Source organism: Palaemon carinicauda, chromosome 8 (genome assembly GCF_036898095.1).
Source record: "Palaemon carinicauda isolate YSFRI2023 chromosome 8, ASM3689809v2, whole genome shotgun sequence".
NCBI classification, from domain to species: domain Eukaryota; kingdom Metazoa; phylum Arthropoda; class Malacostraca; order Decapoda; family Palaemonidae; genus Palaemon; species Palaemon carinicauda.
In genome coordinates this window covers 11340181-11357997 of record NC_090732.1, presented here as the reverse complement: position 1 = coordinate 11357997, position 17817 = coordinate 11340181, and the positions used below count along the sequence as shown (strand labels likewise).

The 17817-nt window shown below is 35.1% G+C and overlaps 1 protein-coding gene across 1 annotated transcript; it reads left to right on the top strand.

Moving 5' to 3' along the window:
• The first annotated feature begins 1270 nt into the window (after window positions 1–1270).
• Window positions 1271–17601, top strand: LOC137644791 (glucoside xylosyltransferase 1-like). Its single transcript, XM_068377687.1, has 9 exons — window positions 1271–1327; window positions 1799–1905; window positions 6230–6312; window positions 7608–7661; window positions 8458–8554; window positions 9886–10219; window positions 14493–14666; window positions 14778–14936; window positions 17175–17601. The coding sequence occupies exons 1-9, from the start codon at window positions 1271–1273 to the stop codon at window positions 17343–17345; spliced, it is 1236 nt and encodes a 411-aa protein (XP_068233788.1). The 3' UTR covers window positions 17346–17601.
• Window positions 17602–17817: the final 216 nt, after the last annotated feature.

Below are 17817 nucleotides of genomic sequence, written 5' to 3'. Positions count from 1 at the left end.
CAATTTGACACTTATTTTTGATATACTATATTTTGCAATAGCTTCTTTGATTTGGGTATCAGAACAATTATTACCTCCACTGGTCCATTATAGTACAGGGGCAGTACTTGCAGTAGAAGAGTATTAGTTTATCTCAATTATCTCATTATTAAGGCGTGGAGCAAGATGTCTTATGGGAACATTTATCCTGGATATATTTAGTTTGATTCCTTATATATGTGTATATATATATATATATATATATATATATATATATATATATATATATATATATATACTGTATATATAAATATACTGTATATATATATATATATATATATATATATATATACATATATATACATATATACATACACAGTATATATGTATATACTGTATATGTATATATATATATATATATATATATATATATATATATATATATGTGTGTGTGTGTGTGTATATATATATATATATATATATATATATGTTTATATATATATATATATATATATATATGCATGTGTATATATATATATATATATATATATATGTGTGTGTGTGTGTGTGTATGCATATAGTATTCCCCATCCACCATAAATTTGTACATATTTCTTAGCACTTACAAGTAAAAAATTAGGGAAATGATACATGGAGAGTATTTTTTTACTTTACATTTCCACTTATCTTGAAAATTGTTTAGTGACTTTTATTTTTCCTTTTGGAGTTCCTACCTCTTTATTCAAAATCCTCATTCTGAAAAAAAAAAAAAAACTTTAAATTTGACAAAGTAACGCACGACATAAATCAATCTATTTACTTTTTAGTTTGAAATCCATGGGGAAGGAATGAAACTGTAGATTTCTTCTTTTAGAATGTACTAAATTACCCCCATTAACAAAGCAAAACATAGACACTTCATAGAATATCACCTATACAAGTTCATACACTCCTCACGCCGAAGTACAGTAGGCTATAAAAAACAGGAGCGTGAGAGTGACTCTAGATAGCAGGCTCATGAAAAACCGACCTCACTTTATAAATCAGGCCCACTATCCCATGACGTCACAAGGATTACTCCATCTAATGCGCAGGAGCCATACATTTTCCCCCAAATCCCTACCGCCGTGCAGATACCTGGTCCCCTTTTCAGTATCTTTGGGTAGAAAATGTATCCGGGTTGATAAATAGGTTAGTATCCGAACCAGAACAAGAACAGCAAACAACCGCAGCATTACCGACACTTGTAAACGGAGTTTAAACACACACGAGTGTAAACACACATGCCCATATGAGTGAGGTGACTCAAGATGGCGTAGTTCGAAAATGGCCAGAATTTCAAGCGAGAGTTAGGCCTATTGATGAACGACGGCCTAGTGATTTTTGAGAGACTTCGAAGTGGCTACATATGGGTGACCAAAAAAAAAAATCCATACAAGTTATGAGATTTTGGTGGATTCTCCTGCAATGGGGTTGATTGGTTGACCACCCTACTGTCTGAGAAGTTATAGTGAAATAAAGTGATGGCTTATAAAGAAATTCACCTTCCCCAATGCAAGGAAAGGTGATATGAAAGAAATTTATCAATAAAAAATTCGATTGGGTGAGGCAGTTCTAATATTTGCAACCCTGATCTACTCAGATTTTGATAGTATCGCAACTCAGAGTGAAAAACTTCTAGAAGGGGATAAAAAATCAATAGCCTACAAAAATACACAGAAACTTGTAAATCCGTATTTATGTGGCTATCGGTTCATTGATTATCACTCATTGGCAGATGTAGTGAAGATGATACAAAATAATCTGGACACTTTGCCAGAAGAAAACATGCCCCGAGTATAACCTTCATGATTCCGGTCAGGTGGCAGCCATGAGAGCTGTAGCTATCAATCTCCAGTCTTGGGAAGAGGAGAATGGAGTCAGCAGGTGAGGAGGAATTTCACCCACTATTTAAAGGTTTAAAGGCTGCTCAGGAATGGCAGAGGTAAGAGACAGTGACATTGCCCTAGCACGCAGGACAATGCCATAGAGACTGACCATATTACAAATGATCAGCGCCCAAGCTCCCTCTCCACCCAAGCTAGGACCAAGGAGGGCCAGGCAATGGCTGTTGATGACTCAACAGATAGACCTATAGGCTCCCCAAGTCCCCATCCTTAGCTCACAGGGCTGGTGAGGTTGCAGCGACCAAAGGAACTAACGAGCTTGAGTCTGGCAATAACCAGGCAAGGATGCTACCACTAGGCTACGAGGGGGCACCAACAAACGGAGTGCCCTACCCCGAAATCTCACTGCTGTTATGCCTATCAAGCCTATGATCATCTATCTCAACATTGCCCAATAAAAAATGCCGAAAGAAGATGATTTGACATATACAACACCCCTGCTAGTATCAGAGGAAGGGTAATGCAAGGGAGATTGATGGCCCCTAAATGGCAGAGACAGCAGTCCTGAAGTAGCTAGGGGCCCAGGGTCTGTGGTTTGTATGTTGATACACTGGCCCTATTATTATTATTATTATTATTATTATTATTATTATTATGAATAAATGCTAAGCTACAACCCTAGTTGGAAAAGCAGGAGGCTATAAGCCCAGGGGCCCCAACAGGGAAAATAGCCCAGTGAGGAAAGGAAATAAGGAAAAATAAAATATTTCAAGAATAGTAACAACATTGAAATAAATATTTCCTATATAAACTATAAAAACTTTAACAAAACAAAAGGAAGAAAAACTAGATAGAACAGTGTGCCCGAGTGTACCCTCAAGCAAGAGAACTCTAACCCAAGACAGTGGAAGACCATGGTACAGAGGCTATGGCACTGCCAAAGACTAGAGAACAATGGTTTGATTTTGGAGTGTCCTTCTCTTAGAAGAGCTGCTTACCATAGCTGAAGAGTCTCTTCTTCCCATACCAAGAGGAAAGTAGCCACTGAACAATTACAGAGCAGTAGTTAACCCCTTGGGTGAAGAAGAATTGTTTGGCAATCTCAGTGTTGTCAGGTGTATGAGGACAGAGGAGAATCTGTAAAGAATATGCCAGACTATTCGGTGTCTGTGTAGGCAAAGGGAAAGAACCGTAACCAGAGAGAAGGGTCCTTTGTATGACTGTCTGCCCAGTCAAAGGACCCCATAACTCTCTAGCGGTAGTATCTCAACGGGCGGCTGGTGCCCTGGCCAACCTACTACTACTAAAAGAGGAGACAATATTTCTTTGGTATTTATGTTGAATTAAATTCCCTACTCTAGCCTGCTTCAGGAAAGTCCTTCAACTACACAATAAATTAACCAAAAAAATAAAAAGATAAATAGGTAAAAAAAAATTAAAACTAACAACAACATACTTCATCATCTGCTTCACTATTACAGTAACCCTGTGTGTCTTTTCTTCCTTCACTCCTTATTTCACTCTCAACAACACGTATTTTCATATTTTATTAATCCTTTTGAGTTTCACCTCTGTCATTGTTTCTCGTCTCCCTTTTCAAACTACTCCCATTGTCACTCACAAGTGCATTCATCTCGACCAGCATCTGTTCACTTGCATCTTTTATCCTGAGGTCCAACTCCTTAAGAGGATTCTTTAATCTCCCTCTCTCTAATTTTTGTTAGCGGTCATCTCTCTCTCTCTCTCTCTCTCTCTCTCTCTCTCTCTCTCTCTCTCTCTCTCTCTCTCTCTCTCTCTGTCTACTCATTTCATTTTTCTGGATGTTTGCACCTACTCTTCTCTTGCATCATGCAATTGCAATCAACATCATCCTTATTTTCAGCTTTTTCACTCAGTTTTACGAGAACAGTTGAAGGGTTATTCATTTTACACCATGAATAATATTGGGCTATATGAGTTATATGTTTACAATGAGTTCAATGTAATTAATGTAAGCTCTACTCATTCTAGAGCACCAAGATGTATATCAATTAACCCTTAAATGTATAAAATAATTTATATGTAGTTTATTTACGAGGAGAAATGAAGAGTTATTACATTTTAAACCAGATATGAAAGAATTTGAATTATTCTTTTGCAAATGAGACGCTGCCAATATTTTCTTTGGAGTGCATTATTGTATCTATACAGGAAATATAATTGAAGGTAATAGTTGCTTTATCAGCTTCAATTATATTTCCTGTATAGATACAATAATGCACTCGAAAGAAAGTATTGGCAGCGTGTCATTTGCAAAAGAATAATTGAAATTCTTTTATACCTGGTGTAAAATTAATAACCCTTCATTTCTCATCGTAAATAAACGACATGTGAATCATTTCATACATTTAAGGATTAATTGATATACATCTTGGTGCTCTAGAATTAGTAGAGATTACATTAATTACATTGAACTCATTGTAAACATATAACTCATATGATTTTCTGACAATTTTTCGAAAAACAATTATCCGAAAGACAATTGTTCGAAAAACATTTTTTTTTTCAAAAACCAATTATTCGAAAACAATTATTCGAATGCGTAATTGTTCGATTTTACAATTGATTGAATTACAAGATATTCGAATAAGCAATTTTTTGAAATTAATATTATTCGAATACATGAGTTACAGCACCTGACTAGTTGAGCAAGAGTAAGAATTCATTATTTTTGCCATTCATAAGCAAGTGAGTAGTTATATGAGAAATAACTCAATTGAGGTTTTTGTCTTTTAAATATATTGATGAAAAAATTAACCGTAAAGAAATACTTCTTTTGAAAATAAACATTAATGATAAAATGGGTAGTTAAATGAGAAACAATTCTATTGCATGATTTTTCTTAAATACATTTATAAAATTAAATAAAAACAAAAATTAACCGTAAACAAATAATTTTTTCTTCTTTTCCAGTTAACGATGATTAGGAGGAAAAACATCTTAACTTGGCTAGCGATCGGATTGGCCATAACGATGATAAAGAGTCGTTTAGATGGAGAGCAAAAATTAGGTAAAGTCTAAAATGAAAGAAATGGATGTTTGGAAAGTTTTCAATTCTACGTTTTATTACTTTTCTTTGCATAATTATTTTATTCCAGCTATTATTTTTTTAATGTTCATATTTCATTCTTATCCTTTATTCATTTTCTTGATTAGGTGTAATTTCTATCAATCACTATATTCCCATCTTGATTTAGATGTTCAGTTGCCAAATTCATTCACTTTTATCTTTGTCGTTCTTTTACTTTAATAATAGTAATAATAATAATAATAATATTAATAATGATAATAATAGAAGCTATGATAATAATAATAATAATAATAATAATAATAATAATAATAATAATAATAATAATAATAATAATAATAGAAGCTATGATATAATGTTCCCTAGCAATAACAGATGTAAAGTAGAAAAAGCCATGCTCAACTGCCACAGTATGGAAGCACTAAGGATATTTAGTTTTAGTACCAATCAATTGGAGTCAGCGGTGTTAGTAGTAATATACAAAAAAAAAAAAAAAAAAAAAAAAAAAAAAAAAAAAAGAGAAAGATTCACAGGGTGGTTAAAAATGTAAGGATAGAAACAGTTAAAGAACATAAATACTTAGGGGAATCAAACCAGGGTAGAAGACACTCTTTAGCTATGGTAAGCAGCTCCTCTAGGAGAAGGACACTCCAAAATCAAACCATTGTTCTCTAATCTTGGGTAGTGCCATAGCCTTGCTTGAGGGTACAGTCGGGGACACTATTTCATCTTATTTCTCTTCCTCTTGTTTTGTTAAAGTTTTTATAGTTTATATAGGAGATATTTATTTTAATGTTACTGTTCTTAAAATATTTTATTTTTCCGTGTTTCCTTTCCTTACTGAGCTATTTTCCCTGTTGGGGCCCCTGGGCTTATAGCATCCTGCTTTTCCAACTAGGGTTATAGCTTAGCAATAATAATAATAATAATAATAATAATAATAATAATAATAACGGTACTCAGAAAATAGAAACCATAGTCTTTGCCTAAGGAAAATGGGAACAAAAATATGTATGCAAGAAGTTAGGAAGTATGAGGACAGTAACAAGGTACGAGATTTGGCATTGTTGGCGAGAATAAAGTTATATTGAAAGTAATGATACTTGCAATGTCTGCAAGTAAAGGGGTGTAATAAAGGAGAAAGACATGAAAGAGCTAGAGAGTACACATTACAAGATTATGAAAGGAATGTGTGAACAAGTTGTAATTACACCTTATATAGGGTTAATAGCAAAAACAGGAATATGGCAAGTTAAGAATAGAATTGATTATAAAAATGTAATGCTGTTCATAACAGCATCACATCAGCTGATAAACGATTAATTAAAGAGATAGTGGAAGAACAAATAGAGGAACATATGGGAAATGCTGGAAAAAACTGTTAGAAATATTGAAATTGAAAAGGTAAAAATGTTTAAAAATCAAGAACTCAAGAAAGAAATTACCAAGATGAGGTATGTAAATAGCAATAGAAGATGTTATATACTGTAGGTGACCTTAACACTAAGGAGGCTGTCATAGTAATAAGGACAAGGGTTAATGTGATGGACTTGGAAGAAAATTATAGAAACAGGAATGAAAGTGATAACTTTTGTGAGTTGTCCAGAGAGGCAGATGATGAAACAGAACATTTCTTATCTTTGGGGAATTAAGAAATTAGAAGCAGTCGAATAGAATCAAAGAAATAGAGAATTCTTTAACTCTAGAGAATTAAGAAAAATTATGAGCAGTAGCTTAGAATCAAGGAAATTGGAATTGCCACCCATTGATGTTGCCCAATATATTAGACATGCTCTGGGATTTAAAGATAAAAATATGCAAGCTATGCTATCTGTGTAGGTGGTAAATAATGACAGTGAACTTTCTGCAGATCGCAACGCTTTGCACCTACACATCTGGTAGTGTAGCTACAACTATAGTGTTGTGAAGTGAGTAACGAGGAACTTGAAACCTGGGACAAGTTTTAAGTACCATGGAGGCTATCTTTTAACTTTTCTCAATTGAAAAAAGGGTAAAAATTAAAGATATTTTCCTGGATGCGGAAGTAACGATCCCTGATCCCTGATCCATAATACTTGTTGATTTCAGTAAAAAAGATTCATCGGTTTTGTAAATGAAGTTGAAACTAAGACTGGTGGATGATGGGACGTCCCCTTGAGAAGAGTATTTTTCTCGTTCAGGCTCTTTTAGTTATATTATGCTATGATATATTTAGTCATAGGAATAGTAAAATACTTATATTGTCAGTTTAAAATCATCAATAATCTTTTCCAGTCTTTTATACTTTGGGCAAAATTGTAATACCATTAAGTCATCATAAAAAGCATCAACACTTTTCGAAATCTTTCGTAATCTCTTAAAGCTTCTGCTTCCTTTAAAAATAAAAATGGAAATGTAACTTATTAAAGGGTAAATGAGCGAGTATATTCGATGATGATAAATCTCTTATAGAGCCCCGGTAGCGAATCCACGGCCTCATACCAAAAGAGTTAACTCCTGTTCTATTGTAAGGTTTTAGAAATTCTCTCTTTTTTTATGCATGTACCACCAATGACAGTTTAATAATTCAGTTGCTTGAGATCTAAGCTACACAGATATAAATCTTCCAATTTGTTTCCTTTGCTTTGAGACTCATGGCTTTATTGAATGACATTATACAATTGCATTTTTGACAGGTCTTCAAAACAAGAAAGAAATTCTTCCACCGTTTATCATCATCGCCTGCAAAGGTTAGTTTTCACATCAAGTATTAAAATCTTTCATAATTATAGATATTTTTTTTCTTGAATCTGATGTGGTCCAGTTATCACAATCTTCAAGAAAATAAGGAATAGAATCAGAAATTATACAAATGAATTACAAAACGTTTCTATTATTCATGCGTTCTCACTGACAGCTTTTGAAACAACTTTTATAATATAGAGCATTGACCATCTCTTCAATCCTCCGAGGTGAGGGCCAGTTCTGATTGCAGTTGCTTTGGATAACATTAATTACACTGTTAAAAAAAAACGTAATTTTAATACGGGCGACCCGTAGTTTTACTTTACTTTGTTATTATCTTTTAGGGGTTGGTGACCGTAATATCACTCCTTTGCGTCAATAGATCCGTTTTTTAAAACGGTAAAAATCATGGAATAAATGTTGCCAGACATTTACCGTTTTTTTTTTAATGCACACTTTTAATAGTGTAGAATGTCTTTGTTTTATCGTTGGTAGTAATATTTGCGGCACTGTTAGGAACAGGGGTTAAACTTTAAGGTAATTACTTTATTTTGAGGAAATTTGCATGGTTTCAAAGTAACATTTTAAAGCTAATGATATTTTTAAGGTAATTTTGGTTTTACTAGCTTCAAATTTAAGGAAATTTGAAAAGTTTCAAGGTAATCTAAGGTAAAAAGCAGCAGCATCTTAGGTAATGGTATGTGCTCAAGTTTAAACCCTGGTTAGGAATGTTAATCAGTCAGCTTCCTGAATTGTATTAAGCGACAAATAATAAAAAAAAAAAAAACACCTACTTTTTAGATGAAGCCAAGTCTGTGACTTCTTCCTTCACAAGGCAATTGCGTCAAATTACAGTGCTTTTGAAGTCAGCCGTGACATTCACAAGTGAAACCTTGTGGTAAGAAATTATTTTTTTTCTTTAGGTTTCGAATATTTCTCAGCAACATCCTACATTCGCAGTGGAATGTTCGTTGATGTTTACTTAAGGAAATGTGAAACAGTAGAAGTAATGTCTAGTAATGCGATAATCTTAACTTTTAAAATTATTAATGAAAAAAAAAATTATTATGCATTGAAATGTGAACCTCTTCCTTAATATACAATTCCCATCAGTCATTTTTTTTTGGGGGGGGGGCGGGGGGCGGTGGGGGAGGGATAGTAGATATTGAAGGAAGAAATTCTTTTTACATGTGTAGTTTTCTGATTACCTTTTGCATCCAACTCAGGCAGCACTTTTTAAAGTGTTAACCAATTTGGCGAGCTTTCTCTCCAGTACCAGATTCATTGTCTTAACAAAGTCTGATTACTTTTTGCATCCAATTTAGCTTTATTGAAAGAGTTATCTAATTTGGCGAGCTTTCTCTCCTGTACCAGATTCATTGTCTTAACAAAGTCTGATTACTTTTTGCATCCAATTTAGCTTTATTGAAAGAGTTATCTAATTTGGCGAGCTTTCTCTCCTGTACCAGATTCATTGTCTTAACAAAGTCTGATTACTTTTTGCATCCAATTTAGCTTTATTGAAAGAGTTATCTAATTTGGCGAGCTTTCTCTCCAGTACCAGATTCATTGTCTTAACAAAGTCTGATTACTTTTTGCATCCAATTTAGCTTTATTGAAAGAGTTATCTAATTTGGCGAGCTTTCTCTCCAGTACCAGATTCATTGTCTTAACAAAGTCTGATTACTTTTTGCATCCAATTTAGCTTTATTGAAAGAGTTATCTAATTTGGCGAGCTTTCTCTCCAGTACCAGATTCATTGTCTTAACAAAGTCTGATTACTTTTTGCATCCAATTTAGCTTTATTGAAAGAGTTATCTAATTTGGCGAGCTTTCTCTCCTCTACCAGATTCATTGTCTTAACAAAGTCTGATTACTTTTTGCATCCAATTTAGCTTTATTGAAAGAGTTATCTAATTTGGCGAGCTTTCTCTCCTCTACCAGATTCATTGTCTTAACAAAGTCTGATTACTTTTTGCATCCAATTTAGCTTTATTGAAAGAGTTATCTAATTTGGCGAGCTTTCTCTCCAGTACCAGATTCATTGTCTTAACAAAGTCTGATTACTTTTTGCATCCAATTTAGCTTTATTGAAAGAGTTATCTAATTTGGCGAGCTTTCTCTCCAGTACCAGATTCATTGTCTTAACAAAGTCTGATTACTTTTTGCATCCAATTTAGCTTTATTGAAAGAGTTATCTAATTTGGCGAGCTTTCTCTCCTGTACCAGGTTCATTGTCTTAACCAATTCTGTAGATGTCTTTAACCAAATAAAGTCCATCCCAAGCAAATGGCCGGACAATTACAAATCTCGACTGCAGTTTGAATCTGGTAACGTTTGGTATCCATCGGATAGAGAAGAAATGAAAACTTACTTTAGACCATGCTCGAGTGCTAGGCTTTTCCTGCCACAATCCTTGAGGGATATTGATGCTGCGGTTCTCGTGGATACGGACACTATATTCCTGAGGCCTCCGGAGGATCTCCTGAGGGAAATTTATAGATTCAACGAGTCTCAAGCTGTTGGAATGGTTCAGACTTCGAAAGATTATGTTGGGAAAAAGGTGGGTGATAATCTACTAACGTTCTTTAAATTTTATTTTCAGCACTAATTCAGTAAAGAAATGTGTAACGTGACTATTTTTCAGAATGCAATGGGATTATTGGCCCTGCTGCTTCCTCCGGTGCCTTAGATGACCGCGGAGGTAGCAGCAGTAGGGGAGTCAGCATTATGAAGCTTCATCTGTGGTGGAAATGTGGGAGGTTGGGCTGTGGCACCCTAGCAGTACCAGCTGAACTCGGTTGAGTCCCTGATTAGGCTGAAAGAACATAGAGAGTAGAGGTCCCCTTTTTGTTTTGTTTCATTGTTGGTGTCGGCTACCCCCCAAAATTGGGGGAAGTGCCTTGGTATATGGATGGATGGATCACTGACATAACGTCATGTAACATCCAACAAATAGGAATGAAAAATATGATTTACCACGGACTAGACAATTGTTATTTTCGTCAATCAGCTGAGACTATAATTACTTTATATAGATTTTCCTCTCCTAAAGTCTCGAGAAGATCAATAGTGAAGGATGTAATCAATGGCCTAGTGTCAAGTCAAAGATAGGATGAGTGCTTACAGTAAACGAATGACTAACCTAACCTAACCTAACCTAACTTAACCTAACCCCCCTAACCTAACCTACGAATTATTTTCAGGAACCATTGGTGCATAAAATGCTCATAAAACCGCTTTGAATAATCCATGTTCGCCTTGCAGATTAATTGAGATACTACCGCTAGAGGGTTATTGGGTCCTTTGACTGGCCAGACAGTACTACATTGGGTCCCTCTCTCTGGTTACGATTCATTTTTCCTGTGCCCACACATACACCGAATAGTCTGGCTTACTCGTTACACATTCTCCTCTGTCCTCATACACCTGACAACACAGATTACCAATTGATTTGATTGATTTGAAGTTCTCTGGCATCCTGACATCGAAAGTCATTGACTCCGACACAGATTACCAAACAATTCTTTTTTTTTTTTTCGCTCAAGGGGTCAATTACTGCACTGGAATCGTTCAGTGGCTACTTTCCTCTAGGTAAGGGTAGAAGAGACTCTTCTAGGAGAATGACACTCGAAAATCAAACCATTGCTCTCTACTCTTAGGTAGTGTCATAGCCTCTGTACCATGGTCTTTCACTGTCCTAGGGTAGAGTTATCTTGCTTGAGGGTACACTCGGGCACATTATTCCATCTAATTTCTCTTCCTCATGTTTATTTTTTTGGAAGTTTTTATAGTTTATATGTGAAAGATCTAATTTAATGTTTGATCTTGAGATATTTTATTCTAATTGTTCATTATTTCTCTTGTAGTTTATGTATTTCCTTGTTTCCTCTCCTCCCTGGGCTATTTTTCCCTGTTGGAGCCCTTGGGCTTATAGCATCCTGCTTTTCCAACTAGGGTTGAAGCCTAGCTTTTAGTAATAATAATAATAATAATAATAATAATAATAATAATAATGTCTTTATATTTGAATTTAGATCATATGAAAATAGAATTCCTTTGGAAAATAAGGTTTTAGCACTTACAGAATTGGTGATGTTACTCCACTATGAAAATGTGTTTGTGGTAGCTCAAGTCCCACTGATTACCGCCCAATTTCCATAACTCCCATATTATCTAAAGTTTTTGAACGTCTTTTGGCAAAACGTCTCAATAGGTTTGCTGCATGTTGTGATTTTCACCGATGTACTGGGCGGATCGCAAGGCCTTGAAGAGGCGAGATTCCCAAAACCTTCCAGGAGTTAACTAAAATACGGCGATAAAATTTACAATTTTATTATAAAAATAAACTCTGATACAAGACAAACAACATCCTTAAGCATTCACAAGACTTAATGAAAAACAAGGCGGTATGACTCTTGGTAATGTAACACGTGCTCTTCAAGCACAAAGTCCACACCGGACTCATTAACAAACTGAAAATAGTGACAATTCGAATTCAATACACAACGAATCACACACCAAATATCCCTATTCTTATTTAACTCAGGATTCAGATCCCCAATCACAAGGATCTCTACATTAAACTGCGATATAAAAACTACATGTCTTGCACACAAATTTATACTACAACCAACCTGGTACACGAGGTAGAGAGAAGAGAACAATTAATAAATGACTTATCTTTAGGGGGGACGATGAAGCAAAGAGGTCGAGCGAGGGTCGGCAGCTTCGAAGAAACCTTCGTTTTCCCGCGTTAACTAAAGTTTCCTTAGCAAAGTGGAGGGAAATCTTAGTTTATTTATTTGCAAGGGGTTTGACAATGCCTTTTTATTTACTACAAGATCGTAAAACAGTTAAGGCTTTTCTTCAAACACAAGGGAAGGTTTAAGTCTTCGGCTGAGGGCCAGAATTTATCCATATCCAAGGACTTGGAAAGTCATTGACACTAAACACATACATAAGACATTTCTGTCATGTTGCCTCAATTTTACGTTAGATTCATCATTGATATATCATAAACAGACAATTTCCACAACACTCGCTCCTTCCCCACCAAGTGGTTAAGATATAAGTTCCAATACAGTCGTGTATTAAACCTCAAGTCTTTCGCCCGCGAGATCCCCCAGCCTTCCCTCATTTAACGAAACGTTCTGATGTCAAATGGCGGGACTTTCGAATGGCCAGTTCGAAAATTCCCGACAATCATTTATTCCCTAGTTTACAATTTGGTTTTTGTAAAGGCCTTGGAGCATGTGATGCCCTTCTTACAATCTCCAATGCTGTACAGAAATCCCTTGATTGTGATCAGGAAGTTCGTATGATTGGCCTTGATTTTAGTGCTGCCTTCTTAGCATTATTATTGAATTTTTAAGTAATAGATCTCAAAGATTTGTTGCTGATGGGCACCATAGTGAGTATAGGAATGTGATATCTGGTGTTCGTCAGGGTGGTGTTCATCGCCCATTACTTTTCATACTATATACACATGACATGTGGTTTGGCGTAGAAAACAAGCTTGTTGCATACGCGGATGATGCTACTACCTTTGCATCAATTCCATCCCCTGAATATAGATCTGAATAGAGATCTAGCTAAAATTAGTACATGGTGCAAATTATGGGGTATGAAGTTGAATCCTAGCAAATCTCAAAGAATGATTGTAAGTAGGTCAAGGGCAATGGCTCCCCAACATTCGGATCTCAGCATTGATAATGTTTTTTTTTAACTTTTTATGACTTTTTTAAAATTTTAGCTGTGAATCTCGACAGCAAATTTACTTTTGCGAAACAAATTAGGTCCGAGTCTTCTTCAATTGCACAAAAAGATTGTCTTTTTGAGAAAATCTTTTAAGTTTTCAGTGATCAAACTATTCTGAAGAAGTGTTTCAATTCTTTCATTTTGCCTTGTTTCGAGTATTGTTCTCCTGTCTGGGCCTCAGCTGCTGATTCGCATCTGAATTTATTGGACAGGAACTTACGGTCTATTTGATTCCTTATTCCTGATCTAGATGTTAATCTTTGGCACCGTCGTTCATTTAGTTCATTATGCATGTTGCATAAGATTTTTCATAATTCTGACCGTCCTTGCCACAGCCCACCCTCCCTCTTTATACACCACAAATGAAGTTTCATATGCTGAATCCCCTACTGCTGCTCCCTCAGCGGTCACCAAGGCGGCCGGAGGAAGCAGCAGGGCCTATCGGAACTGCGTCACATTAATGAAAAAATACTGAAAAGAGACTATGAACAAATACAGGGTTTATTGTGGAGTTGATGAGCAAGTGCATGAATAGTCACAAGAATAGAAAAATTCAGCTTTTTAAACTCTGGGTAAAATGTATTATTATTATTATTATTATTATTATTATTATTACTTGCAAAGCTATAACCCTAGTTGGAAAAGCAGGATGCTATAAGCCCAGAGGCCCCAACAGGTAAAGCAGCCCAGTGAGGAAAGGAAACAATGAAAAATAAAATATTCTAAGAAAGGTTACAACATTAAAATAAATACTTCTTATATAAACTATAAAAACTTTAACAAAACAAGAGCAAGTGAACTCTAACCCAAAACAGTGGAAGACCATGGTACAGATGCTACGGCACTAACCAATACAAGAGCACAGTGTTTTGGTTTTGGAGTGCCCTCCTAGAAGAGCTGCTTACCAAGAGGAAAGTAGCTACAGAACAATTTCGGTGCAGTCGTTAACCCCTTGGGCGAAGATGAATAGAAAAAAATCAACTTTTTAAACGCAGGTTATAATGTATGATCACTAATAGATAATAGCAGAGCTGATTATCTTAAGAGTGTTTTAAATTCCCTGATTCCTTCAACAGATTCCTTTCCCAAAGCCAAATGGAGCCAACACAGGAGTTATGGTCATGAACTTGACGAGACTGAGAGCACTCCCAGAAGGCTGGACTAACGTGACTCTGAAGGCTTTTGACAAATACAGAAAACGACTTTCGGCCTTCAAGACCAATGATATCGTCAATATTGCTGTGGGTCAGGTATTTGTCAGAAAACTCAGTTTGATATTCTATGATTAAATATAACTATAAAATTCATTAATAAGAACAATTCAGTGTATTGTTGTTATTACGCAGTATTTCCTTTTCCAGAATCCTGAAATCTATTATAATCTAGACTGCGTATGGAACTATAACACTGGATCTTGCATTGGCAGTAAGAACATTTTTCCGAAAGCTGAGACAAGTGGAGTCTATCTCCTTCATGGCACAAATGGAGTATTTACTCGACGCAGATGTATTGAATTCCGAGTGAGTATAAAATTGACAAAGTTGTTTGTAGATTCTATATACCTCTGTCTTTCAACACATCTTGTCACACATGCAATACACTTAGAAATTATTTACTTGATGGACAATCAGCTTTGCCAAACGTATTGAAGAGACCCTGACACCTTTCTGTCTTCACCTTCCCAGTGAATCATTCTTTCTGCATTGACTCGGAGGGGTGCCCTTTTAGCTCGAAAAAGTTTCCTACTAGCTGATTGATTAGAATAACTTTGTCCAACCAATCAGCCAATAGGAAACTTTTCCGAGCTAAAAGGGCACCCCTCCGAGTCAGTGCAGAAAGAGTGATTCACTGGGAAGGTGAAGACATGCGAGTCAGTACAAATACGCCTCATTAAAAAAACTTGAGTATAGTGTCTCTATGAGTTGGTCTCGCATTCCCTTAACCCTCAAAGTGGAAGGACTTCTCCATATTCTAGCCCCTTATTTAATATCATCAAGGTATTCAGTATCTTTGGGCATAGCTTTTATTTCAAACAGCTTTCAAAGAGGGTAGTTTCATAGCGGTATTTGGAGTCTCTTGTAGAAATCATCATATCATCTTAGGCACACAAACATGCATACACATACATTGCACACACAGATATATATATATATATATATATATATATATATATATATATATATATATATATATATATATAAATATATAGATATATATATTTATGTATATATATATATATATATACACTGTATATATATTTATGTATACATATGTACTGTATATATATATATATATATATATATATATATATATATATATATATATATATATATATATATATCATTAAATGCTAAGCTACAACCCTAGTTGGAAAAGCAGGATGCTACAAGCCCAGGGGCCCCAACAGGAAATATAGCCCAGTGAGGAAAGGAAACAAGGAAAAATGAAATATTTTAAGAAGAGTAATAACATTAAAATTAATATTTTCTATATAATCGATAAAAACTTTAACAAAACAAGAGGAAGAGAAACTAGACAGAACAGTGTGTCCGAGTGTACCCTCAAGCAAGAAAACTGTAACCCAAGACATTGGAAGACCATGGTACAGAGGCTATTGTACTACCCAAGACTAGAGAACAATGGTTTGACAGTTGGAGTGTTCTTCTCCTAGGAGAGCTGCTTCTACCCTTACCAAGAGGAATGTGGCCACTGAAAAATTGCATTGTAATAGTTAACCCCTTGGGTGAAGAAGAATTGTTTGGTAATCTCAGTGTTGTCAGGTGTATGAGGACAGAGGAGAATCTGTAAAGAATAGGCCAGATTTTTCGGTGTCTGTGTAGGCAAAGGGAAAGAACCGTAACCAGAGAGAAGGATCCAGTGCAGTACTGTCTGGCCAGTCAATGGACCCCATAACTCTCCAGCGGCAGTATCTCAACGAGCGGCTGGTACCCTGGCCAACCTACTACCTATATATGTGTATATATTGCATATAAACTTAATTTATTCTTTGAGGAAAAATGAGTAAGTATTTGTAAACATTATATATATACAAACAAAATATATGACTTTCTTAACTGAGGTATTACCGCTAAAGAGTTATTTGACTAGCCAGACAGTAATACATTGGATCCTCCTCTCCGCTTACGGTTCACTTTCCCATTGCCTACACATACACCGAATAGTCTGGCATATTCTTTGCAGATTCTCCTCTTTCCTCATACACCTAACAACACTGAAATTAACAAACGATTCTTCTTCACCTAAGGGGTTAACTACTGCACTGTATTTGTCCAGTGGTTACTTTCCTCTAGGTAAGGGTAGAAGAGACTCTTTAGCTATGGTAAGCAGCTCTTCTAGGAGAAGGACACTTCAAAATCAAACTATTGTTCTCTAAGTCTTGGGTAGTGCCATAGCCTCTGTACTATGGTCTTCCACTGTCTTTGGTTAGAGTTCTCTTGCTTGAGGGTACACTCGGGCACACTATTCTATCTAATTTCTCTTCCTGTTGTTTTGTTAAAGTTTTTATAGTTTGATATAGGAAATATTTATTTTAATGTTGTTACTGTTCTTAAAATATTTTATTTTTCCTTGTTTCCTTTCCTCGCTGGGCTATTTTCCCTGTTGCAGCCCTTGGGCTTATAGAATCCTGCTTTTCCAACTAGGGTTATGGCTAAGCAAGTAATAATAATAATAATAATAATAATAATAATAATAATAATAATAGTAATAATAATAATAATAATGTTTGCTCATTCAAGAGTGTTTTTGATGCGTGGGAAAACTACCAGCTCGGATCATCGTTGTCAGAACTCCTTGAAGATATCAAAGATAAATTGAAAAGCAAAGGCCGTCACCAGATCACATGTAGAAAAATGCCTTCCCTAGATATTATGTTCACAAAATCCCTACAAATTATGTTGGAAAAGTGAGAATTAACTCAGTTCTTATTGATTCTTAGTGTAATGAAGCTAGATTAAAACTATGTATATTTTTTTTTCTTTTTTTTTTGTCCCATAATTTCCAAGATATTGTTATTTTGGAATTATTTAATCAGAGCAACATTCAACAGAGCACCAATATAAATATTATCTTGGTTGCTGTTTTGCTTTGAGGCGATTTTCGATGCAGCAGTTGCAAATGTAAATCGAGATGTAGATGTGGCGTGAATGTTGAAATTGATTTCTATTCGCCTTGAAATATTTTTTTAATCTTACTGATTTTTAATCTGATTGTAAAATTATTGTAATAAATACAATTTTAGCGAAATCATGATGGTTATTTTCATTGTATTGTATCAAGTATTTAGTTTTAGTTCTTAAACTGTGTTAACATGTTGTATTGAGTTACACGTTTTGAGTATGAATACATTAAATGAACCTATTGCAACTTGATTAATTAGAT